This window comes from Columba livia, chromosome 4 (genome assembly GCF_036013475.1).
Source record: "Columba livia isolate bColLiv1 breed racing homer chromosome 4, bColLiv1.pat.W.v2, whole genome shotgun sequence".
Taxonomy (NCBI): Eukaryota; Metazoa; Chordata; class Aves; order Columbiformes; family Columbidae; genus Columba; species Columba livia.
This window is the reverse complement of record NC_088605.1, coordinates 69,501,818-69,528,758: the sequence shown is the minus strand read 5'-3', so window position 1 is coordinate 69,528,758 and position 26,941 is coordinate 69,501,818. Positions and strand designations below refer to the sequence as shown.

The 26,941-nt window shown below is 37.2% G+C and overlaps 1 protein-coding gene across 32 annotated transcripts in view; it reads right to left on the bottom strand.

Annotated features, from left to right (window-relative positions):
• Positions 1-201: 201 nt before the first annotated feature.
• The window catches only part of CAMK2D (calcium/calmodulin dependent protein kinase II delta), a 160,297-nt gene continuing 133,557 nt past the window's right edge, over positions 202-26,941 (bottom strand). For 11 of the 32 annotated variants that reach the window (XM_065062276.1, XM_065062271.1, XM_065062253.1 and 8 more), the window contains 6 exons: positions 25,704-25,752; positions 9,638-9,713; positions 8,428-8,522; positions 6,933-7,161; positions 2,773-2,822; positions 202-2,251 (listed from right to left, as the gene is read on the bottom strand). In XM_065062276.1, the coding sequence (XP_064918348.1) occupies positions 2,816-2,822; positions 6,933-7,161; positions 8,428-8,522; positions 9,638-9,713; positions 25,704-25,752 (456 nt within the window). In that variant the 3' untranslated portion in view covers positions 202-2,251; positions 2,773-2,815. Of the gene's footprint in view, positions 2,252-2,772; positions 2,823-6,928; positions 7,162-8,427; positions 8,523-9,637; positions 9,714-20,675; positions 20,760-25,703; positions 25,753-26,941 lie in introns of those variants that run through there. The other 21 variants (XM_065062245.1, XM_065062255.1, XM_065062251.1 and 18 more) reach the window with 5 other exon arrangements.

Below are 26,941 nucleotides of genomic sequence, written 5' to 3'. Positions count from 1 at the left end.
TAATTGGGTCCTGAGGAAAGGCAGGTTAAGAACTAACCAAAAGACAAATCACAAAAGCAAACATTTGTATATTCAAACTGCAAATTTGGCTCGTAAGAGACTGTATCTGCACGTTTGACTTAATTCAAACAGATGCTAAATGTTTTCCAATGCAAAAATCACAATTAATTGTGAAATTAAAACACGAGCACAAGCACAATGTCAGCAGAAATCACATATTTATTAATCCTTAAATATATCAATCATTTACCATTATGGCAAGAAATATATACACTGTGTCCCATGGTAAACTGCAGTGTTCCAAATGACAGAAGAGAAGTGTATCATTCAATTGTGGTGGAGAGAACAAATCACAATTTCCTCACGTCTTGGTGTGGAAGACAAACTTGGTCTACAGTAATACGTCAACACCACATGCTATGGTAGAAGTATAAAAAAAACCACCCTACACCTAATTTGATAATTTTAAATACAGGTATGCCACTTATAGCCGCTTCACAAAAAAAAGAGAAGTAATTAATGAGAAAAAAAAAAATGAGGCCATTACTTTTTTCACAGATCCCATTGGCAGGTTAATATGGCTCAAGACATTTATTGTAGATGCTTATTTTAAATATATATTGTTTAAAATAATGTAGTAATTATCAGAGAAGCTTAAATCCATCTACCATACATCCACTAGTAACAACATCAAAGTGTTTAAGAACTGCTTTTAATTAGTAATCAACACAGAAAGGTGAAATTATACAAATTAGGAAGCTTTCCCATTTTAAAAACTTCAGGCTGCCGAGTTGTACGTTTTTAACCACTAAAAAGAACATTGACTGAGATACCATGCACTATACAGCGCTGCAGAGAACAGTTAGCCCTGTTGGTAACAGAACAATTAACAAATGAAAAAAAGAAATATCCTATCCCTGTGTTTTTCCATTAAAAATGGACAGGAATCAACCTAAATGCTTGCAAGGATGTATTTTCACAGCGACATGAGGGAAGCAAAAATAGTCCCTGTTACAAAGTTTGTGTTTGGAACTGCCACCGGGAGCGCTCCCTGCGCAGCGTTACAGGCGTCTGCAGCCATGGATCGAGGGCCAAACAGGTTGGTGACGCTGCAGAGATTGATGTCCTTCATATTGTACACTGCGCCAGGATTTTAGGAAACCAAGAGCAGATTGAGGGGGAAGACGGAGGAGAAGCAAATCTGTGGTAAAGTGTTCAGTCTTACTAGAAAACTGGTGTATCCACAATACATTTCCAGAGAAGCAGCAGTGTAAAGTAAGTAAAATACGAAGCTTTTAAGGCCTAATAATTCTCAAGTAACTTAACCACACAACTGGTCTAAAGCCTAACCAAAATTTAAAATTTTTAAAGCCTCCTTAAAAAAATTTACAGTACACTCTAAAAGCAGTAAATATCTTTCTCTGTTCTTCAATTTCAGTCCTCAAAACTGCCCCCTCAATCATCACTTAGCTCCTTAGAATGTTTAATTTTGCTTTATCATTCAATAGAAATTTTCAGTTAGCGTAGTGAGAAAGCAAAGGTAAAGACCCAAAAGAAAAAAGAAGCTGCTGGCTCGTCAGAACACAGACAGTTAATTCTGAAGTGACCAAGCCAGCAAATGATGATTTTTTTCCAGTTTACATAAACTAACAAACTAAGAAGGCTCTTCAGCTGGTACAAAGTCAAGATATTATCACTTCCACATTTATCAGTGATTTCATCCAGCTACATGCTGTAATAAAAGTCTGTTTTGCAGTAACAGAGCTGCCAGCAGAAATCCCAACCATCCCTAATAGAACCAAAGTAAAATCTGGGGACTCGGGAGAAGAGTCAAAAAAAAGTTCTTTAAAAAAAGAGGGTAAACCACACTTTTTATTTTTTTTATTTTTTTCTTTTCTTCTTTTTTTTTTTTCTTTAATAAAGAGGATATTTTTAAAGTTGTCTGTCAAAACTTGGCATAAATGGAGAAAGTGACAAATGTATTCTGTATCTACTGCTGTCCATCAAATACTTTTTTTCCTTTTATGCCTTGTTATTCTCTATTTGCATGGAACATCACCTTCATTGAAATGTTAACAGTGTACAGATGGAATATACAGCAACATGGTGCATCACAGAAGTGTTACATGAAGAACCTTTATAACTTCATGCACTCAGAAACATGCATGAAGAGAACGGGATGGCCAAGATGGTAATCAACCAGGTGCGCTGGGTACAGAAAATGCAAAAGCGGCACCGCTGACATTTTTAGCTAGGAGAAAGGAGAAAAAAAACGGATTGCCATTACTGAAGCAACATCATAACCAGACAAACAACACATGCTCAAGTGTTAGCCAATACTATTAAAAAAAAATCTCTGGATCATTTAACACAATATTGTGAAGAAAATCAAGAGGAAAAAAAAAACAACCCAAATGCTCAGGCAAAGCATTCTTTTATTATTTAAACCACTTTACTGACATTTTCAATCTGTACAACATGCCAGAGAGGCTGTTAGAAAGGGAAACTGAGGCAGGAAGATAAGTGCCTTAATCAGCTTCCCAAAGGAGGGAGGGCAGAATTCAGATGTGAATCTCTGAGTTTAACTTCCTTAGTATGTACATTATAGACACTGCCACAGACTGAGACTCTCATAAAAAACTGAACTGAGTAACAAGGAAGAATCAGATGTCATTCACATGCAAGACATGCTAGAGCCGTATGCAAAGAGAAAATGAAAGAATGTGTAAGCAAGTAGTTAACTAACTCAGCTTGTAATAACATTTGTATTACCGTAGCATCTAGGGGCCGAAGTCATGATAGGGATCCCACTGTGCTAGGCACTGCACAAACACAGAACAAACTCTTAAGTCTTCCTGCTGTTGGATATTTGACTTATGAAAATATAAGAAGGAGTGATAAGTGAGGAAATACACGCCTGGGAGCCTCAGGTAGGTTTGAATTTAGGTTTGGGAGTCAGTTTTAGGTCCAATAGCCCTTTGACTGCTTATATCACGCAGGTCTGCTCTCTGGGTATATGCAGACACGGTTCTGCAGAAGCCCATCAGCACAAGTTCTTAAGAAAGATTTCCTACCATCCGTCATATCACTCAAATACAGAGAAACAATGGACAAGACAGAAACCAAAGTCTGTGTGGTCTTACAGCAAAAAGTACAAAGAAAATTTATCTATAAACTAAATATACATTTGGGCTCATATTATTTTCCAAATAAACTACCTGCTGGAAGGGGAACATTTCTGTACACCTACCACTACCAAAGAGCTCAGTTCTGCCCTTAGATGTATGCACACTCCTTACTGTAGTCCTGAAAACAAATACGCTATGGTGCTTGCAGCATTTGACATGAACCAGGATGCCACCATTCACAAAAGCAGATCACAGCTAGGAATGCTTTTGCAAGCTGAAATCCTTCTTCAGACACTATGTGTAAGATTCTTTTTTTTATCATGGAAGTGCCACTATCACCTATTGTTTATTGGTAATAAATAAATAGCTGTAGACTGTATACATTTCAGCCATGAGAAAAGCAAGGAAGGACAATCTAGAACAATATTTTAGTTAAATTTCTTCTGAAGTTTCCAAAATGGAGTTACTAGTACACTGCTGCTCTGACTGGGAAAAGCAAAGGCAAAGTTCAGGACAGTCTAAAAGACAGTCAGGATGGGCTGTAGAAGGCGAGTTCTGGCATGGCACTACATGGGAACTTGCCTGTTAAACCTGAGAAGATGAGGATTAAAGAAAGACTATGTAAAATAACTAAAAGAAAAATGACAGTGCTTGGGCTGAAAGGCTGAGAGGAGAACTATCAGCCTACAGGAGACTCACTAGTCTTTGCCAATGACCTAAGCATAAGCAGTAGGAATGATTTCACGTAGTATACTTACACTCAGGTGGAAGGCACTCTAAATACAAAGGAAAGCAGGAGTATTGCACAAGAAGAATCAAATAACCCTGAGGGCTGGGTAATCCAGAAATATTACTTGTAATAATGTCAAGTGCAAAGTTGCGCACTCAGCATAAATTTCTATATACTCACTGGCTGGAAATGACAGTTGAGGATAAATACATGGTTGTCTTAGATGATCTGCTAATTGGATGTAGACAACAAAAGTGCAAAATTCCTGCCAGAAACAGGAGGTGTGGCATTCTCAACAGCGAAAAGAAAGACATTGTGAAGTTAAATAAAGCCCTGACCACAACTGTATGCACTATTTCAGAAGAAGCCAAGCCAAGTAAAAGACAAACCTCAAACCAAAAGAGACAGTGAAGAGCTTATATTAAGGCAGCCAATAAAATGAAGATCCTACCCAACAAAGCCAAGCAAGTTAGCATTGTTTATTTACCCTACAAAAATAGGTGGGAAGTGATCTAATCAGCCTTCATTTAAGAGAGCTCATGTCTGCATACCTATCCCCAGTATAGGAGAACAATGATGAAAGAAGAATAAACAAGGATATAATGAACATAACTAAAATTTAGACTGGAAAGTAAGGTTTCTAACCATCAGACCAATAATATTCTAGAACAGTGATATGAGCAAGTCCATAAAGCCCTCTGAATTCAAGGTAAGGGTTAGGCACGGGATTTATATGATACTGTTGCCAGTGCTACATAGGGTCTACCTATCTAGGGTTATGTTGCAATCTAAAAGCATCTCTCCTTAAGGCTCAGCCATGCTCTAAGGCTTTGAGCTGCTGCTCCTCCTCTGTGACCTTTTCAGCTCAAATACACTCTCACAATCCTGAAATCTCCTCTGTCTGACCCCATAGGCAGAGAACACCCACTGACACAGGCACAACCCTGCAGCCTCAAAAGAATTACCTCTCAGTCCCAGAGTTGTTATCCTTATTAGAGAGCGTGAGCTGCCATACAGAACATTACAGAACATTACATAAGTCCTAAGTATTGGCACTGCTTCTGTGAGGCAAATCTCGGATCTGTATGTACGACTGCATTCCCTTAAAACGTGCAGTCTGAGGGGCCAGCGGTTTCTCTGGGGCAGCTAGATGCACAGTGCATCCCCTTATATTCCAGAGAAACTACTGCTGACAAATGCTCCTAAGAAAAGTACATGCTATAGCATGCAACAGCCCATCGCACATGTACATGTTACGTGAAGGAAGTATTGAGGCTCCTGTTACAACACTTCAAAAAGAAGCACCTGGAGAAGGTATTCAGTATATCTCTACAAAGTATTACTGGAATAATTATTATATAATTTGCCCAATAATTCCTGTGATCTTCTGCTTTCTGGTGTTGGTGTCGCAGTGTAATTAATTACCTTTTCTCTTTAGGATTGTTTCCTACAAATATGGTTAAGTTAAAAAAAAAAATCTCTTTCTCTCCCCCTAAAAGAAACCCTTCTCAAAAAAACGAGGGGGGGGGGGAAATCCCAAAGGAAAACATTAAATAATTCTCCAGTTCAATTCATGCCATTCTGCTGTGAACATGTACTGTCCAGGGTGAACTGAGACAGGTGAAGCTGTTTCACTTATGCTTTCTGGTTCTACAAATACCCAGGTCAGACACCTTGACAAATATCTCCTTTATGAAAACATCATAAATCTCCTTAACACTGCATTTCAAGAAAATGTAACTATTCTTTCAATATTATCTGTTAAACACTGGCAGTTCAGCTAGGATGTGAAAAACAAAGGACAACATTGTTCCTGTTTCCATTGGTTTCATATTCTTAAATAAAATGTAACAGTTATCACTATGGAATCAAATTACTTTTTTTCCCTTAAAAAAATCACCTCCACTGAAGTTTAACACTTCATTCTATCATGTTCCTTACCTGATAAGTATTATTTCATATGGGAGAATAGCATTGCAAGAAGTAAATTATGGGACATGATGAAGCTAGAAAGATGAAACTTAAGGCCTTATCATCCAAACTGGGAAATTCAGTCACCATTCACATTAAGACACCTCACACAAATTTAATTATATTCTATACAGAGGGCTTGCACTCGAGCAAATCAAAGCCTATACCAGTACTGTCTAATTTGGATATAGCCTAACCTAAGTCAGAGGCCAGTGAGGGACACAGCAGCATTAATGAAGGCTGAAAGCAGAAGAAAAGCAAAGGACTTGAGCAGAGCCTCTTGAGAAGGCCACGACTCTTTGTCTCGCTATTGCAGCTATGAGCATGCTGCAACCTGCACTGCTGAACATCTGGCTCAAGGAACTGAGGTTTGTGTGCTCTGAGTCACGGCATGACTCCGAGGGTATGGGAGGGCACGCAAAGATGCCCAAATGAACAAGAGAGGAAAAAAGATGATGGGAGAGATCTGAGGCTTATCCACATAGATGTCATAGCTACCAGACAGTGACTGTTCAGCAGTTAAGCAAAGAGCGTGCCAAGAGATAAGAATGCAACAGATAGTTCTATGACAATTTACAAAATAAATACATAAATTGGCTCAAAATCAATTTGCAGTGAATATAACTAGGCCTGAGTAAGTAGACGTGGCTGGAAATCACAACAAATAAAACTCAAACTTCAGTTTTTCAGAAAAGTGATACTTTTTTCCTGAAACTCTCAGTCAGCTCTAACAGCTCTATGTATCCTATTGCTTCTTATTTTTTTCAGGTTTTCCTGAAATTCTGTTTCAGGTTTTCCAGTCCTATTTTGTGTGACTTCCATCAAGCCTTATCTACATTAAAACATTTTTCTGCTCTTGAAGCTGTCAGTTCAGGGACTGAGTTGGATCAGTGGGCATCACAGTTGAAAACAAGAACAACAATAATTTTAAAAATATTTGCACCAACACTATATGCACGTTATTGAATATAATACACACTGCATGAATGACCACAAGAAATTACACTATCCAGGGCAGTTTCATAGTTTTTAAGGCCCAAAGCAGCTATTTATTACACTATCTGGTCTGACCTACATAGCTTGTGGTCCCAATTGTCTCTTACTTGATAGGTACTGTTGGTGACCCTGAACGGTGAAAGTGAACATTCTGCCATTTCCCATCCCGACGGTGCCAGACCCGCGTCTCCTCTGACTGCATAGTCTTTGGCATCCCGCTTCCATCCATGTACTGCGTCAGCCGTATATATGCAATGCAAGCAGCATCGTCACCCACGAGGTGGACATGAGGATTGAGAATAATGGTGTGGATTGGCTTATTACTTTTGGACAAAGCTATGAAACAAACACAGACAATGGATAAATTAAATTTTCTCTCTGTAAGCCAGAATAACTCACCTCACTTCATCTTACAAAACAAAAATAGCAAGCTTAGCAGATACAAAGTAAAAATTACTCACTGATAAACCTGACTGACATCTAGCTCAAGTACATAGTAGAAATAACCACAATCACAATATAAAGTATGTTTTCCCCTTTCCTATAAGGGAAGTATTCAAAGTGCATATAATTTAATCCATATAAATTGATTAAATAAAGGCGGACCCACTATCTTGAGCTTCCCAATTCATTGTTCTCTGAACATGAGTTTCACTGCTGTGTCTACTGTCTAATGACATTCATACTTAATATTTTCAGTTATAATAATTCAGCTTTTAACTCAGTCCTGTGACATATTTTATTAGGTGCTGAGATTTCTGAAAACTGAAAAGCAGTGATAATGAAAGGAAACAATTTAAGGAAAAATACAGAAAAAGCTGTTTTGGAGATGGAAGAGAATTTAGGAATACAATAACCCCATTTTATGCTCTGGCATTTCTCAGAAATTACTGGATGAGCCAGTATCTTCATTTATATTTTATTTCCTTTTGAGTCACGTCTGCTCTAAAATGGTTACCTACATTACCTGATCCTCCAAAACTTTATTAAATCCACTTTATGGGTAATTTTTCTTTCTTATAGCTGACAAGATTGTAATATATAGTATATATATTGAGGTTTTCATATTTATATAAATATATATATTGAAAAATATACATTAAAAATTTAAAATAAAACAGAAACCAATACAGAAGAGACAGCTGATCAGACCCTCAGCCATGTAGACTGAGTGACTACAATGTCCTCCCCAATACATCACATACGCACTGGGAGTGCTGACCGTTAGTCCCAATCACTGAAATCACATGATTTAGGGACCTTTCTTTTAAGTATATTCACAGCATGATGTCTCTTTTCTCCAATGGAATAAAATGTATGAGAATTACTTATCTACAGTTTGTTTTTTTCTTTTATACATCTTGGCTTTCTCTTTCCAAATCCCTGAAACTTTCCTCTGCTATCCAAAGTGCCCTATGATGTGTGAATGAGTGCAGCAGAAACAGATGGAAAAACGTATATAGCAGAACTCTGAATGAAAAAAATAATACTCCTTCCCCATGCCCAAATCAATTAACTTCTAAACCAAAATGCTGATTAGACCAGAGAAACGAATAACAAGGAACAAATGAAGATTCATAGAGATGAAAAAGGAATGTTTACCATTTTCAAAGTAAAACCGGTGAAAATCCATCCCTTCTACTAGATTACCCAGAGCTTCAGGTTCAAAAGACGTAAGGCCTGGATCACAGATTTTTCTGTGGAAAGGAGGAAATTCTGTAATTATCACATACAGCTATGTAACACGGGAGACATTACTTTTAAAACTTCCTTTATTCCCACCAGACGTGTTACCTGTGACATGACAATGGAAAAGAACTTAAATGGGGAGAATTGATAGAATTCTGGTTTCACTTAAATCAGTAAGTTGCGCAGCTCGCTTCAGGTGGACTAGATTCCATATAAATAATTTTGACCAAAAGAAAGACTGCCAAAGATGGCACCACAAGTGAATGGTATTAGAACTAGGAATTTTCACTTGTAACTCTGAAAACTACTTCTGTGCAATCCAAAGGGTATTTTTAATGTATCACATCATTATTTAAACAATTTTTTTTTTTTTAATGACAAAATTTAGATAAGAATTTGGGATAAGTTTCCACTTGACATTTATACAAAGGCTTTAATGTGATCACACCAAACAAGCGCTTACTGCTGGCAAATCTTTAAATAGGACGAGCAGTGTCACTGTGAGGCTTGTGCAGCAACAGGACACGATCTACCCACAGAAACACAGGACACCAAAAGAAATGCTGGAAAGGGCTTTCCTCTGCTTCTATTTTTGTCTTTGCAGAAAAAAGTTGAGAGAGAAATCAGGCCACTTTTGCCCAGCACATTCTTGCACAGTAATGCTTGGTGCTCAGTAGAGGATGATGGCACCTGAATTCCATGCGGTCTTTCACACTCTGAAGCACAAATGGCATTCTAGGCAACATCAATCTCTACATAGCATACAATTTTTCTCTTAAAAGAGAATTCTGCTGTGTTTTCTGGATTTTAAATGGCAAACATGAGTTTACTTTAATATACCAAGATAGATCACTGCATATTTTGCATCAAAATTATGATCCTGTCTTGACAGAGTAGTGTGTTTGATTTACACAGGCACCTCCTCTGAAATTGTCAACCATGCGTGTTTTAAACCAAGGCAGAGCAGCGATGAAATGTCCTGTGTTTTTGGGGTAATCTGAGAATTAACTTCAACAATACATGAATACAAAGACACACACTCACCTATAAATATGCATATTTACATATACAGTTTGACATACATGAAATCTCCTCAGCCCCTCCAATTAATGAGAAAACTTACGTGTAAGCTTCAAAGTCCCCATTGTTGATAGCTTCAATCAACTGCTCAGTAACCTTGATAATCTCCTGCTTACGAGCTAGAAGGAGATACAAACACAACTCTTAAAATGGAAGGCAAAGTGGAAGGTGACAGCTGAGCGGCTGTCAGAAGAACAACCCTAACAAAGGTAATTCTGTCATTCCTCAGCTGGCGCAATGGCCATTTCTCTTGTCTATGGCCAAAGGACATCGTGTTATATTGCTGCCTTACACTGTTGTGGCTTCAGTGTACTCCTGTATTCATAAGGAAATTACACACATGTCAAAATAATCCACTTTTCTATCACACTTCAAGCCTTCTTTCCTTCACTGAAGGACCTGCTGTTTAAAAAGCAAACCAAAACCCAAATACCAACTCTTAACTTCAAATTAAAGGAAACTGATTTTTGGATTATGAGCAATGCTCTAATGTTTCATATACACACAGGGCCTTTAGCTTTTTAGTGTATCATGCTGGTTTTCAGGAATCTTTGTAACAACTGGTGTGTTCTTTGGCCCAATGCGTCTATTTAAGTAAAGAGGAATCTAGGCTCTAAGCCTATAATCAAGATCCTCTGGTGCAAAGCTTCTGGATTACATACTACGCATACACACCCTCAAGGCTCCAATTACAACACAGTGTCCTTCAGCTCTGACTTCTGAGGTTGTGACTATCCTTTGCTTGTAAAATGCTTAACTCGTCTATGTTCCTATAAATCTCAGTCAGATTATTTGGGGATATTACAGAACATCTACTAACTAATAATAATGAATGGTAAATAGTAACAAAAGAATATTACATTAAGAACAAGAGAGTATGTATTCCTAGTAAGAATATTCAAACTCACACAGTGTTTGCATATGCTTCAAAGGCAAAAGTACGTGAAACTGTTCCTGCTTTCTTTATCAGTCAAGAAATAAGCTCACGGATCAATATTTATTAATGTTGATAGGAGACACTAAAACACTGCAAGCAAATTCCTGCACAGTGGTATGATTATTACTAACACCAGTTGCTCTAGGAGGGCAAAGTTTAGAAGACTTTCACAAGAAGGAAAATCTTACTGGCTTCACTTTGCAAGCTGACTTCTACTTTTAAAAACTTGTTTTTTTGAAGAACAGAAGTTTTATATTTTTGCACTGTACATTTATCATTATACCGATGAATTTCAAGCAGAGTGGCACTGCTCTCAAATACAGATTTTTGTTACTTTAATGCTAAATAAGGGAGGGAAATTCTACCAGTACATTTGCAAATATTTAACTTATATTCAACTTCTTCTTAAATCTTGGAAAATAAATTTGGAAGACCCAGCCTGAAATAAAAAGAAATGCAAGCAGCCAGCCTGTACTAGATCACTTGTGCAAGCAGTAGTTTCAATTCTCCTGCGCACTCCTACACATGAATTAGCCCATTAACACACACACATGGAAACATGCTTGGAATGTTAAAACCGAAGTACTGAGAGCATTCACATATTTCTTCAAAAATAAAATCTGGGGAGAACAGGCAGAATGTAAGTCTCTGGTGCTGTACTGCAAGAACGGGCATTGTGGTAGTAAAAAGCTTTTTCATTTTTTTTATGTTGCACCATCACTTTTAGTATTTCTGAAGTGTGCGCCTAATATATTCAGATAAAAAGCATCAATAAGGAACCAGAAATGAAAGAGACGATAGAGGAAGAAGTGGATATAAACACTTCTTGTGAGTAGTTCTTGACTACTAGTTTTCATGATGGGTGAAAATATTTAGAGTATGAATTGCCTTATATTTCACAAAGATTGTGGAAACAACAAAGAATTTTAAGGAGTAGATGTTCTGAGTGCAGATCAGCAATGGCTCCATTGTCACATATTTAAACAACACAGACCAAACTGTGGATGTTGTTATGGCATCATCAGCACAAGCCAAGCAGTAGGACAGTTGAGTAAGACATAATGGTGCAGTGTTAGGAAAGACTGGTAAAATGAAATGCAGAATATGCAGACTTCATGGAGTGAGGAAACCACAAGTTTTCCATGCTACACCGTATGTCCATATAACTAAACTAAAAGATTTGATTAAATAACTTAGCAATACATTCCAGTCAGACTGGAAAAAATACAGATTATTGAATCAGACAGTGGAGAATGAGGTAAAAATGAGCTGCTAAATAATCATGAGATTGTGTTATTCGATATCTCTTAGATTTGTGTAAACAATGAAAATGCCTACAAGGGTACTATAGTTTCCACACCCAAGAGACATGAAACCACATAGACACGTACTTTTACTTTCACTTTTGCTAAAGACAATTGTCAATACTCCCTTTTTCACTACCACTGGTCCTTTCTTTTCCAAGTTTTACCATGAAAAGCCCATAGTTAACTCACATGTTAACTCACATTCTGACAGGCAACAGCAAGCAAACAGTGAGTATCTGAACATATTCTGTTGCACAACATTCTGTGAACCAAGCCCAGAGGCTTATTAAGGTGTTCTGTTTTGTTTTAAGTGAATGGTGTGCCACAGCTCTATTTAGTTGGATGGTAACCTGATTCACTGGCAACGTTTCTTGCCTTCAGTAGCAGGAGTTAAATGTGTGTGAATGACAGAAGTTTCTTCGTGAATCTTTGAGATTTTGCAACTTGATTTCAATTTAAATGAGAATGGAAAGCTTTGCACACATACATTCAAAAAGATGTTTTGGGTGAATCAAAATGTTACATTTCTATCATACTCCAGCAAGAGTGTCACTTCTTCCAGTACTTGTGGAAAGACTTTGCGGTTCACAATGGGGGCTGTCAGAACAGAAAGATGTTGCCAGATCACTTGCCTTTCAACTAATTTCTCAATTTTTCTACACAATTACAAGCACCACATGAAATTCTGTATATGAAAGCAACTATGCTACTCTTCCCTTTCAGCAACACAAAATTATTACACACATACTAGAATATTAGCTTTCTTTCTCTTTAGTCATCTGGTATGGAACCTCATTGGCGGAAAGAGTCAAACACATAGGTAGAGTATAATTTAGAAGCTGGAGTTCCAGACATTACATATTGTGTGTGCAAAACCCCACTTCATTCTCAGCCCATACTCATTAGAGAGCAAGAGTGAACATTATAAGAAAAAGACGGTAAAGAACAAGGCAATATGAAACATTCAGTAGCATCAGATATCAAACAATCATTAAAAATCCCAGTAGCTGCTGTGATTTTACACAAACCTCCTATTGGATTGTTCTTGGGGATCTTCTTTATTTTAACATTTTACATTTTAACATTTTTTGTGCAGGTATGCATGTGGGGGCAGGGAAACAGAGTACAAATACATGCTAAAAGTATTTCAGCCTCTAAGTATATTGCCTAGGACATAGGGGTTTAGCAAGGGTGGAAAGATGAGACAGGAGATAGGGAGGCCAGGTCAACAAGGAGGAATGGAATACAAGCAGAAAACTGGAAGGAGACTGGAAGGCACTAAGGGAAGATGAGGAAGAAAATATAGCCATGGCTTGGCAGACACGGGAATCAAGTCAAATACTTGCACTTTTCCTTAGCACAAAGGAAGAAATAGGAGGGCACTGAAGATGAACTAAGGTGAAAAGCGTATTGGTAGGAACAGAATCTTGCTATTGCTGACAACACCTGGCATAAAGAATTAGCATTTATTAAAGCAGGAAGAAAATGACCGAATTCTCGTGACAAATTTGATGGACTCCACATAACACGTGCTCTACCAAACCCCTGATTTCTTTTTCTATCTAAATACACATTACAAACTACACAAGGACAAGTGAACAAACGAGGCATAAGGGAAGAGGCATCTGGCCAGTGCCCATCTGCCAGATAACTGTCACTTACAATCACCATTTTCAATTGATTTTTTTTTTTTTTGATTCAATAGTAGACTTTGCTCGTATTGAATTCTAGGGGAATTATGCTGTTTCATGTGCAGTGGCAAATTTACGCTATTATACTTTTCATTTGATAAGCAGTAGGAATTTCCTCAATACTGTCCTTCAGTTTTGGTTAAAACTTGTTAGAGATCTGTATGCTCTCACAATGTGATGAGATGATGGGACTGAACCAAAATGCAGTTTCTTTGGCATAATGAACTACTAATACATGTATTATGACTGTATTATTCTCTCCCTTTAAAACACCATCACATGTTTAGAGTGCAAGAGCAATATATAGACTTATGGCATGTAAGAGAGTTTGATAAATGACAGAAAACTCTTAAGACACAGCAGGAAAACTCAAACATTGTACAGAGATTCTGATAAAACTAATTCAGCTAATTTTTCTAAGGGGGATGTAAGACGCAATTGAAAAACTAAAGCCTGATGCATTTATACTGTGTTAGAATATGGCAATGGTTTTCTATTGGCATAAAATTATATAATCTCTATAAGTAAACGATTACTTAGCAAAAATACATTCGGTGTTTTACTGAGGTGTGAGGGAAGAGTGTTGTAAAAAGAAGTTAAAAGATGCTGAGCCATTTTCTTGAAAACTAACAGTGAAACGGAATGCAGATAGTACAGCAGAAAGCTACCAAAACCGTCAAACTTGCATGGAAAAACCTGCATGGTAGCTTTTACATTCCTTGCTAGAATATGGTGAAGTAAATCCATTAAAGAAAAGATCATGGACCTACTCTCTAAATATAACCTTTACCCCTGTCGCAATGGTGACTTACGGTAATAAGATCTCAGCAATTCAAAATAATAAGCCCCCTGCTTTGGCAAGCGAGTAGGTGATACTTATGACTGATACAAAGGCAGTTCAAGCAAGAATATTACGAAGAGCATCTATAAAAAGACCAAACAAGAAAAGAACAAAAGAGAACATATTCTAACACTGGCTAGAATTATTTCTGCAGCACTGCTGTAGAATGTATGTTGACTTTAAATTAGTTATTAACCTCTAGCTATATTTCACTACTTTTTTCCCACTCAGCTACAGGTTAGGGATAATATTTAATAATTAAAGAACACCATTAATGCCAATATCTGAAGAACACAAAATAAGAAGATCATTTACTCAAAAAGCATCTAACACTACAAACGCTTTAAATTTACAAGATGCAATCTCACAGCTAGTGAAATAAAATATCATAGGAAAAAAAAACGTTGAAAACCACTGTAGCAAAACCAGTTATTCTAGAGCTTTTCTTCCTTTCCTTTAGCCCAGGTAACATTTGTAAACTTATTCTACAAGAACGACACACAAATGACAGATACTTTGACATTTTAGTTGCAGAGAGAAGGTGTAGAATAAAAATGAGCTGTGGATTTGTGAGGATATCTTCAGAAATACACATACCAGAAACTTCGTGTTTTTTGAAACACAAAGAAGAATCCTAGAATCCTTGGTATAATTGACTACCATACTACCCATGATTTTCTTCAAAACTGACACCAGTATGCTTATTATGAACATAATTTGAAACACTTTATGCTTCATTCCACTATTGGAGCATCTTTTTGTTGTTATTAATAGTCTAGATGATTATGTAATTACTATACTGGGATGATTACTAGTTACCCCCACTGATCTTACAGAACTATGAACACACTTTTTAAGTTGTTCTCTGACATGTTTCTTTTGAAACCAAATAACTCTAGGAACAGTCATCATACTATTATACCAAAGGATAAAAATATTTTTGGTCTTTAAGAAAATAGCTTATCAACTAACTGCAGTGCAGACACCACTCACAACAGGGCCTGTGAAATCCAGAGCAAAGACCAATCACCCCCATCTTTCAAATAATACCCAAATTGGGGAAATGCCTACCCCTTACTACCGTTTGCTTTGAATCAGATAGTGATGAAAACCTGCTATGCAGTAAGGCACCTATGCAGTAGCCCGTTTATAGATTAGTACATGAACTCGAAAGATTACTAAAATGATTCTGCTTCTTACTAGCTCATATGCTGCTTCTCAAGAATAAAACCCTTAAAGTTTTCGACTCAGTACTCTTAACTACATATCTTTGTAGACGTCAATGTGCATTAATCTCACAACGTTTTAGACATGTATAAGTACCGACAAGTGAGTTTGTTCTCTCAACTTCCCTCCCTTACATTTGATGGAGAGAAATAAGCACTTTCAGGGCATGATTCATCATATCCTAAAATAGGTATCTAAGACAAGTGTGACTCATCTGACCTATTTGGGTTGACTAAAGAAAGTCTAGACAACTAGCTCAAATATAGACATCTACATTGTGGAGGAGATCTAAATCTGGGGAGACAATAGATAGCACTCACTGTGCTATCATTTAAAAATGGTACAGTCCTCATCAAGGTGACAATTGGCCTGCTAAAATTGTATGGCACGGTATGTGTGAACCTAGCTTTATTTCTCTACCAACAAATAGCAATTAGACGGAAAGAATAAAGCCGCTAATATTATTTCTATACTCTGACACTTTGAAAAGAAAGAGGAAGAGACTACAAATATTATCCTGTCTTGTATAACAAACACTAGTTATGTGAATGCACCAGATGTCAATCAATTTTACAGCAGGTACTGCTGCCCCAGAAGCGGAGAGGAATACAGCAAATGTCACAAAATGTTTTTCAAAGCCATTCTATTCACACCAATATTTTTAAGTTCTCTGTTGATATTTTCCCTTTTAATTTATCCCACAAATATTCCAAGAAAGTAATTTCTGTGAAGATAAGAAAAGAAGGTGCTGCATGAATAACTGACTGATTGAATCCTGGATGTACATAAAAAATACCCAGACCCTCAGACGACAAGGCACGTCCCAGGGGACTTTTATTTAGTTTAATTTTGTCAAAACTACATTAAGTTTTGTTAATTTAGTTTGTCCAAATTGAGTGCCCAGAAGATTGAATCTTGCCTCTCCTCTCCATGCTTGTAGCACAAAATACCTTAAACTTTGATACGAACTAAGACATCTGGGTTGTCATCTGATGAGTAACATCTCTTTCCTCATGCCTGCTGATTCCAAACATTCACTCTTATTCATCAATTTATTATAAGGGTGGATGGTTTCAGATTTTTTTTTGGCTATTGATGCTCTTTCACCTTTCTGAAAATCTGCAAGCCTACTACTCGCCCGATGAAAAAACAATTACTTCATTAGATATGTAGGCAAATATCTGAAAAATTATCCCAGCAAATCACTTTTCCACATTATACTGACAAAAAAGATCAAGCAAAACGAGTGCATCTCCTACTTGTCATACCTTTATATATATATATATACACACATTACCTTTATCATATTATGATATTAAGCAACTTGTCATATGCACTACAGAGCTTCTTTTTATTTATATGGAATTAGTTATTCCTAAAGATGCTCTCTCCTTGGAGCTACCATAAAATTACACTACCATCGTATACAGTGTGGAAAATGTTGGCAAATGTTTATTTTTTAATGACAAATCACTTACAGTGTCAGAACAAAGCAGTATCATGGCCTCTGCACTTACAAGATACTGCACTACGGTTTCTCAACATGTTACATTAATCATGGAATCTGGCTGCTGTCTCAAGAAATAATGCTTGAAGTCTTGATGACTGAGACATTAACAAGATTTGCTGTTGTGAGCATTTTTATTTAAACTCTGCTCTTGCACAATTATTCTACCAATTCAGAAAAACCCTGTTGTTCACTAGTGTTTTACAATGGAAAATCAATAATAATCCTCAATTCTACATAGATTTCCTTTAAAATAAGCTTTAAAAGCATAAGACGTGCTGAAATAAATGATAATATTAATAATACCTAAACAATAACTCTAAGAAAAGTGGTATTTGCCTACTATACTCATAGCAAAACTGTATTACCTTTAAAAATATATTCCTGAATACCTCAAGCACGTGAGGCTGAAAATGATTTTTAATTTCCATGGCTTGCTTTTAACTGATAATCCTTCTTCAATTTGTCTTTACCCAATATGCCACATTTACATCATCTTTTTCCCACATCTGCGACAGCAGATTAAAACCTATCAAGTTTACCAATTAAGAAATCAGCATTTTTCTTGTTTGTAATTATAACTTATACATACAATAATTGCTCCTTACCAACAAACAGAGAGTAAATGCAGTTTCGTACTACACATTGTAGACTAGTTTGGTTCCCACTTTCTCACCACTGTGCTGTCATGGAATAGCTGCCAGGTATGACTAATTATCCAGTGCAACTTTGGAGACCTCCTTGTTTTCCAGACACTTCTGCCCGCCCCCACTCCCATCCCAAGCTTTGCAGTCTGACTTCACTGTATCATTTTTTCTTCTAAATTCTCAGACATGCTTTTTGACAACAGACTTGAATTCTCCTGTGATGTAAATTAAAAATCTAATCACTTGAGCCTTTACCATTATCTCTGACAAGCCCAGTAACTCCCATGTAGTTTACAAAAAAGTCTCAGCAATGTTAACATTCACTGATTTTTTAATATCGTTCACTGCTAGTAAATTTGTTACTATAGCTGCTTATAGCAGTTATCTTTTTTCTAGTGGGTGTAAGTCTGCCCACTGTATACAACTCCAGGAGCCCATTTATATTAATATTGCAGAGTCCTCTATACTCAGTATTCTAAACCAGATTGTTAGAGCTATCGCAAGAAAACTCTACTTCCAAATGATTTTAGCCCGAATGCATCTTCTGTTGGCCACACCAGTACCTTTTCCCTAACAGCCTATCATGTTCCTAATGTCTTCTCTCAGCACTTAAGTTCTTTTTATCTGTACTTGAATTAATCCTGTTCTTAGTAGACTAAAACTGCTTTCGGCTTTCTGAAGTTCCCCAAGTCGCAGGATAGATGAACCCTACAGAAAACACAGCATTTCATGGACATTTCTAAAATCATATTATGCCAAAATAGTACATTTTAGAAACTTAGTTGAGAACAGGTGAGGTGTTACAGGGACTTTACAGTTCCTTTAGTCACTAAATTTAGTTATTGAACTAACTTCAATATTCCAGTTATTGGGATGAAATTATTTTGAAGCATATTCAGTCTGCTGCATATTCAGCTACTGGGTTAACTTGTGGTGTTTTGCCTACTAGTGTTTTGGCAAATTCTAAATTTCTAATCCATAAATCATTTAACTAAAACTCAGTTGGTAGGCAAATTACCAGATGACTAGTACCATCATATTTCTACCAAGTAGCTTTACCAGAATGGATTCACATTATAATCTTTTTCCTGCCTCACAGCAGGCAGTGGTTTGACTTGATTGTTATTGTATTCCTTAAACTGATTTACATTTTCACTTATTTTACAGAGTTTTTGAGAATTTTTCTTTTTCCTGTGGAATAAAGTGGCAAAGAAGTGCTTGTTTCTGGAGTTACAGAAAGAAGAGAATACATGAGAGATCACTTACTGTCTTAAAATGTCATTGTGTATATATACTATCGCATTTCTACACCACGCTCCTTCAGGTAAACTAAAAGAATCTACATTTTTCAAGAACAGTCGTGTTATCTGAGGTGCCTCTCTTCCTAAATTTGGCAACATCTATGTTTAAATATTAATAGTGGCATTAACACTATTACCTCCCCAATGAAGGAGGAAATGTGAGGCAGCAAGCATTCAGATCTGAAAATGTTGGGTACATCTGGGTATAGATACTGCAGATGGAACAAAAGCCTTATGGCATATGTTACTGGCTGCTTTGAACATTACACAAGTCCATGCTTTTTCTATTACTTCCTCTCACTTTTAAGGTTCTGTGTAGTTTGTACTGTTGGTATTTGTAGTTCTAGTTTGATATATAGTCATGCTACTAACACGTCCTGCCAAAGTGCAGCATATGGCTATATCACAAGAACAGCTTCTAACCACTGCGCAAGAAAGTCTGTACTTCATCATCGACTGTCACTTTGACAGACATATCATTAATTTCCTCTTCGGTCATTAGATGGTCAATTACTGATTCAGAAGTATTTTTACAAATACAGGAAAAAAAATCTGATCCCCACTTGTCAAAACAGTAATCTAAAGAATTAAGAGGAGCTTTTCCATCATGCAGCAGTTCTTTGTTTAGTGTCAACTCCAGGCTGCCAAAGCCAAATTATTCTGCTGCTCCCTCAGAATAAAGCTAGCCTTTTGACACTACCTGTCGTGAGCTAAGACAGCCCATCATCTCCAGGACTGATTCCCCTCTCAACTGCATTAGTTGCACATAGGAAAAATTCCTCTCCAATTTAAAATAAGGCTCAGGACAATTGCACGCAGCCCTTGAGGGCCCATGCAGATCTCACCTTTATCAGTGCAAATGCCTGTTCTTAGTACAGTGCAATTACCCCAACACACATAGGATGCCAGATCAGAATCTGGCAAGCAGAGCCTGCGTTCCCAGGAAGTTATTCCCCATTTCAGCTCACAAGGTCCCCACCCTCTAAAGAATTTCTGAATTAATTTATAAACAAGAAATGCTTCTATTTAGACCGTTTCTGCCATATATAAGCTGCTAATACAATGCCCTTTTCTTCTTATATATAAACTGTTGAAACATAGTCTCCTCACCCTAAAGATTTCCTTTACAGTTGATTGGTCACTAACCATCACAAGTCTCTTCCTAAGCAGAGCGTGAAACATTCCAGTTGTCATGAATCAATGCCTCAAGCTAACAGCTGTTACAGCAGCGTTGAGGTTGGCATACCAACGGCGATGCTAAAGAAAGTAACTTGATGACATACGTAACAGGTAACTGATCTGGAGACCCTATATCCAGGATCTAAGCCAGAGGTGAGAGCAACATCTATCTTTAAGCTAAAAACTACTGTAGAGACTAACCTCTGCGAGGTACAACTTTCTGAAATATACACCTATTCACACTGCTGTTAGTTGATGACATAATTTTACAATTAATAAAACCTGGCCAATAAATAAATAGGTACTTTTATAAGCCCTAAGAAAAGGTCATTCCTAGATCAGACAGATCACAGTATTGACATTTTTTGTGCTACTGTCAGATGATGGGGAGGGAAAAGAAGGAGACAACAGAGATCATCTGAACAGATGAGCCTCTCAACTTACACAGTACAGAGGAAGGAGTGGAGTGGGAGAGCTCAGACTCAAGCGAATGACTCTCCGAGTTTGCATTTTTCGTGGACTTGCCCGCTGAATTGATGGAAAGAAACACAACATATGAACAAACAAAGATGAAGAGGTAGAGTGTGATGAGAATCCTCAGCAGGCACTGGCAGCAGGAGCGGCCGCCGGGGCACGGCAAGGGTGGCGACCAGTGAGGTGAAGAAGCAATGGAAGAGGAGTGGTGGGTGGGACACAACCTCTCCGTGTCACCCTCCTTTGTGAGAGCTGTATGAGGGTCAAGTAGATGTGAAGGAAGGAAAAAAAAAAGAAGGCCAAAAGAAAAATAACGAGAATTTAATTACAAGCAACAAGAACTTATAAAATCTTTGAGCACACAAACAATGTTAATGGTGTAGTTTTGGGAGGCAGTGTGGGTGCCAAAGAACAGTTGTAAAGGTCGTAGCCATAAATGACTCTGTTCAGATGCCAGCACAGATTTATCCCTCCATCCAGTACTGAGATATATAGGGTTTTGGAAGAGCTCTTAAAAAAAGGTTCTTAGCAATTTAAAGGCTTTTCTATAGGAAAGTATGTTCCAGATGGTTTAGTTTAAATTGGTTTCTTTCTACTTTTAAACAAAAACAATGAAATAAATTAGCAAAATATATGATAATACATGCCTCCTGAATGGTTAATTTTTTTAAGCTATGCATCTTAAACATGTATTAAATAGCACAGATTGGCCATAATCTATCTAATCTGCAAGTGCCCTACAGCTCAGCAATTTTTCCCATCAGGACCCATCATTCCTAATACTGTTTTCATGAGTTCATTTCCAGGGGCAAAAGAACACCATGAGAAATCTAGATTTCCTTACCATGATAAATTTAACAACTCAGCTTTGTAAAAGTCTGTGTGCATGGTTGCCAAAAGTAAGCGTGGTGTTCTACAGCATTACCGAAAAAACCCTCATATCAATCTCATATCAAAGAGATGCTGCCAAAGAGTTCCAGTCTCATTACTAGAGGAAGAAATCCCACAAGCAACCGTGGAAGAAGGCATTGCCTTCAGCTCATTTTTCAGTATGTTCTTTCTGTTCAGTCCTCTCCTTATGTTCAGAGGGGATCACTGCCATGCAGATAAATGCTTTATGTCAGAAATCTATGTCAGCAAGGAACCTGAGCTAAAGCTTCAAGTAATTTCAGACTCAAATTCTAGAATTAGCTTATTCCTTGAATTATTAAAGCTCACTACAGTTTGCCAGATATTGCTTCTAGTAAAAGAAATATGTTCCAGACCTAAAAGATGTAAATACATACATAAACAAGACAAAGTTACAGACACTAAAACTTCTCAATATACAACAAATGAAAAGTAAGCCTGATTTTACTGTCTTCAAGTTAAAGTATCTGCCTCCAGAAATGAAAAATATTATGAGATCCTGATATGAGAGAATACTGTATGCAGTGTTCTGATAGGTATGAAGGTAACAATATGTCCCTAAACACACATTTCTGATCGTAGATTTAAGTTTGTTTTGGTTTTGGGTTTTTTTTTTTTTTTAATTGATACCTTTCTTAATGAATCATAACATTTGTAATACTTTGTACAAATACATATGCACACACACTCCCACAGGGCACACAAAACCAACTGTGCTGGAGATACTGTATAGCACACAGGCTCTCATAATCAATAAAAAGTAAGAAAACCACTCAATGCAGAGCTGAATGTTTTAAATATGTGTAGGCTGGTCATCTGTACAAAGAAAGGAACCTTGTACCTGTTTATGCATTCTATGCACAATGTTAAAACAACAGGAAGAGGGATACAGTGTATAGACTGCACACCTTTGTGAGGAAGAGTCATTCTCTGTGAAGTGTGGGCCATACTGCAATACTATAAAACATACACTAATACCGCTATCCAGTTCCAGAGTTGTATCCCTGTCTCCCTTCTCCTTCATAGGAAGGAGAGCATCTCTTCCCCTCTTGTACTCCACACTGCAAAGAAAAGCAAATCAACTTTTAAGGCCCTTTATCATCTCAGGTGGGGAACTTTCATTCTAGATGTTCAGTTTGGTGAAAAACACGAACTTGAGCATACACACAAGGACCTAGACAGTCAGTAATCTGAGAGAATTCTCTCTGCTTGCTCTGACATCCATTTGTCCTATCAGTATCTTATCTCCAGCTGAAGCCAGTAGCTGTTCCTGACAACAGCTTTCTCACTGTTGTCCTAGAAAATCTACATTCAGAAGTCAAGTTTGATGTAGGGGGAAAATATCTTTCCTAAGTGTCCTGTTAAAGCATTACGCTTGAACTTATAACAGCTGTCAGGGTTGCAAGGCTGCCTATTCCCTGAATCATTCTAGAAGTAAGACCCTAAGGGTATTGTTAGCTTTAATTTATAACAAAAGAACCAGAAAAGAAGCCTCCAGTGCAAAGATTGGAAGTGTGACAGGAATACTAAACAGTGAAAAACAAGCAAGCTTGAAAGCAATTAATGACAGGGAGATTATATTGTTTTTCTAATGAAACAGAAAATGAAATCCCCATACACTGGAACAAAATGTGCACCTGGCGTCTGGTGAACAGGGCAGTGGTACCGCTATGTGTTAGGCCAGGGACCAGATGTTGAAACAGCTGCATCAATGTATGAGGTTATCAGGATCGTCCCACCTTCCCACCAAAGCAGGTGAAGAGCAACACCACACTACTCTGCCTCCTCTTCGGCAAGCACAGCAACTTCTTTCAGCTCCTCCTTCTGCAGTCTCCAGAAAATACACAACACAACACAACAGTCCTTCTGGAGTACAACACAACACAACAGTCCTTCTGGAGTACAGCCTCAGCTCATCTTACTGGCCTATCCGCTTTATGACCTTTGTATCACTATTAGGTAGCAGTGGGTCACGAACCTAAAAATAACAGAAAATTTCATCCGCTAAACATTTTACACCCGTCCCTAAGCTACTGCAAAGAGAAGGACACAACCAGCATCTCATCTCTCAGACCTGTGACTACTGCAAGATCCTGTTGTCTGGTTTGGGAATAAAGTATATCACGGCCATCCAATCTAATCTTAGCTGCGATACTACAGAATCATATAGAAGAATTAGACAAAACATTTTTGTTGTGTTGTTTTTATCTTTGTGTGTTTTTTTTTTCCTTATAATTGTATTCCTGAGATACAATTCTGTGCACTAAGCTTCAGACAAAATTTTATAGACAAAAATCCTATGGTTGTAACATCATGTTATACATCATGCAGAGGCCCTATAATTAAATTATTCATTTACTGAGGTTAGTTACTAAACTACTTATAATGGTTTGAAGGAAGAAACACAAAGTGTTATGAATAAAGGTAAATTACACTGTATTTTCCTTTGCATCAGCTGCAGATACCTGTAATTGTTCTCCAAGCCATTATATCACATTAACTCAATCTGCTATTACTAGGTTGTTATTTGAAGTGAGTGGGTACTGGCTGTTAATGTGCCCAAGACTTTGCTCAAGTGCAGGTGAAATGGTTCACTGAAACTTTGAGAACAAATCGTCAACATTGGTGAGCTAGTTAAAGCTAATTGCCACTCATACAGCAATGTAAGTCACAATTTACAGCTGCATCATTACCAGCAGTAGATAGAAAATCTTATCTCCACCAAAGGAATAGCAACTATGCAAAAGTAGAGGAAATCCCTGCAGTGCAGCAGACCGTGGGGGTGAGCCCACCCGGAGTTTGAGCTCCTCAGCCTTTCCAAGCGCCACGCCATGAGCAGCAGCAGCAGCAAGTCGCTGGGCTCTGCACCAGGCTTACTCTGCTGTCCTGTGCCAGCCCCAGCTCAGCTGCCGTGATGTGGTGCCCAATGTATCTCGCAGCGTACTTAAAAATCTGTGTTTTCAACACTGTGGTCCATGGACAGCTGCTATCTGGAGACTACACTTGCATACTTACACTACCAATTCATCACCCTGGCAATACCGATATTTTTATCAAACACGCCTAGCACCTATCCTACCCACCAGAAACTAAGCACTAGACATTTTTGATACAATTCAAACTACCTTGTCTTTAAATCTTCTGAATTTTAAAACACTCCCACGCTCTCCAGAAACCAATGAAGCCCGTCAGCAGACTCAAGTCTCTATTTTAGGGTACAACTTTGCTAACACTTTTAACAGTGACTTACACATTGTACTACTTCCAACAGAAAGCAAACCCCAAATTACAATGTTTCACTGAGAATTCTCTTTTCTTTCCCATTCTCCACATTTTCCTTACTATCACCTCCGGTTTGCATTTCACCTGTGTGCATAACATTGTTCTCTGAGGCTGAAAACCAATATTTTCTGTGAACCAGAGGTACACAAACTTATTACCCTTTAAAAAAAAACCCAAAACAACTCTTTGTTTTAAAACAAAATGCTATTAAAATAAGTATGAGTAACATCGCAGTGTAAAAATTAGAGGGGAAACAATGGAAACAAAATCAGTATCTGTGAGGTTACAGAACTAATTTTATTTAAAAAAAAATAACTGATTTTAGCTTTTTAAAGAAAAAAGAAGATTAAAGGAATTGTATGGACAGAACAAAAGAGAAACATGAAAAACACTGGCATCTGAACAGAATAAAAATTGAAATGGTGATGACATAAAAAACAAACCCAAAACACAAATGCATGCTAGAAGTACATAAACAAATTAAGAGTTACAAAGCACTGACTCACACATTTTTTAATCTACTGCTACTATTACTGGAACTTGTATCTTAGTTAATAAGCAGTAACTTTATATTCTTCATTCCAAAACATCATGGCAAATGGTGTTTTGGGAAATGAAAACTCAAAGGTAAGTCTGAAACATGTCAGAAGTAACACAGAAGAGCATAATAGTAATTTCTTTTAAATGAGGAAAAACAGTATTCTCTCTTAAGATTCATTAGAGCTTTCTGTGTTTAATGACCTACCGAGATAAATTCCCATAACTCAAGTTATTGTTTCTCCAAATGTTTCAAGCTTAAAATCATACCTTTCACGTCCTCATCTTCAATGGTTGTATTGGAACTCTCTGTTGATTCCTGTTGACAAGTAAATATAAGTAGAATGTATTAAAAAAAGCCAAGCCTTATTTGCGTGCCTTTGAGAATTACAGTTAGTTACAGATATCATGCAAAGCCTTGAAGCAGGGTGGGATGTAATTCACGAACAAATGGCCACACAATGATTAAGACATTTCCACCTGCAACTGATGTCAAACCTTGTAATTCTCTACACAAGGGAACAGAAATACATTTCCTGCTGTCTAATGCTTTTACTTCACAGGAATGTAAAGGAATATTTTTCTTTAACATCCAACTGTACAAAGTCCATATGAAATGTTATATGAATTACCTCAGCCAAGTAGGAGAGCTTGCCATTTTAAGCTTAGTGATTACACCGACTGTGCAAAATAAGTCATTCCATTCTAAGTATGCAGACTTCTCCATTCTGCAATTTACAACTGTTTTTCTGCTCATATGGCTTATGCAATGTATATTAAAACAGTGTCTCTCAGTGATTTTAAGAACATTGGATCAGATTCCATAATTTTTATACTGGTTATGTGGCCAAAACATTTTTGAAGGAGACGGAGAATTGATAAATAGATGATAAAGACTTTGATAAACTAAGGTGTCTTTGCAGTAGTGTTCTTTGAACAACCAGTCATGTAGAGGAATGACTCATGTATCAGACAGTTTGCACTTAAGCCACCACACTGTTAAAAAGGCAAGGATACTGGATCTCAGTCTTTCAGGAATTACCAGAAACATGAAATATTACAGGCAAATTCAACAGGGCACTGTCAAATCTAACAGACACACATTTTTAGAAAGCTGGAAAGATTTTAAACTTGATTTTTTTAAATCTGTACATTTTCTTGAAAAGTAGAAACTATATATATATATATATATATATATATAAAAAATACACAGCTCAACAGCAAAAAGGATTAACGGGTTTATTTTTTATCTGAGAGATAGAAGAGTGGTATTGTATTTAACTCTTAAAAGGATTTTACAATGAAATAATAAATGTAAATATGACAGTGCCCTTTATTTACTGTGTCCTCACAAGGCTGAAGGAATATTCATAAAGGTTAATGCATTACTCAGACCTTAAAAAAAACCCAACAACACAACAAAAACCCAAAACAAAATGAGTGTCCATCCATAAATAAAACTACATGAATTAATTCACACACAAACAAAACTGAACAAGTCACCATGC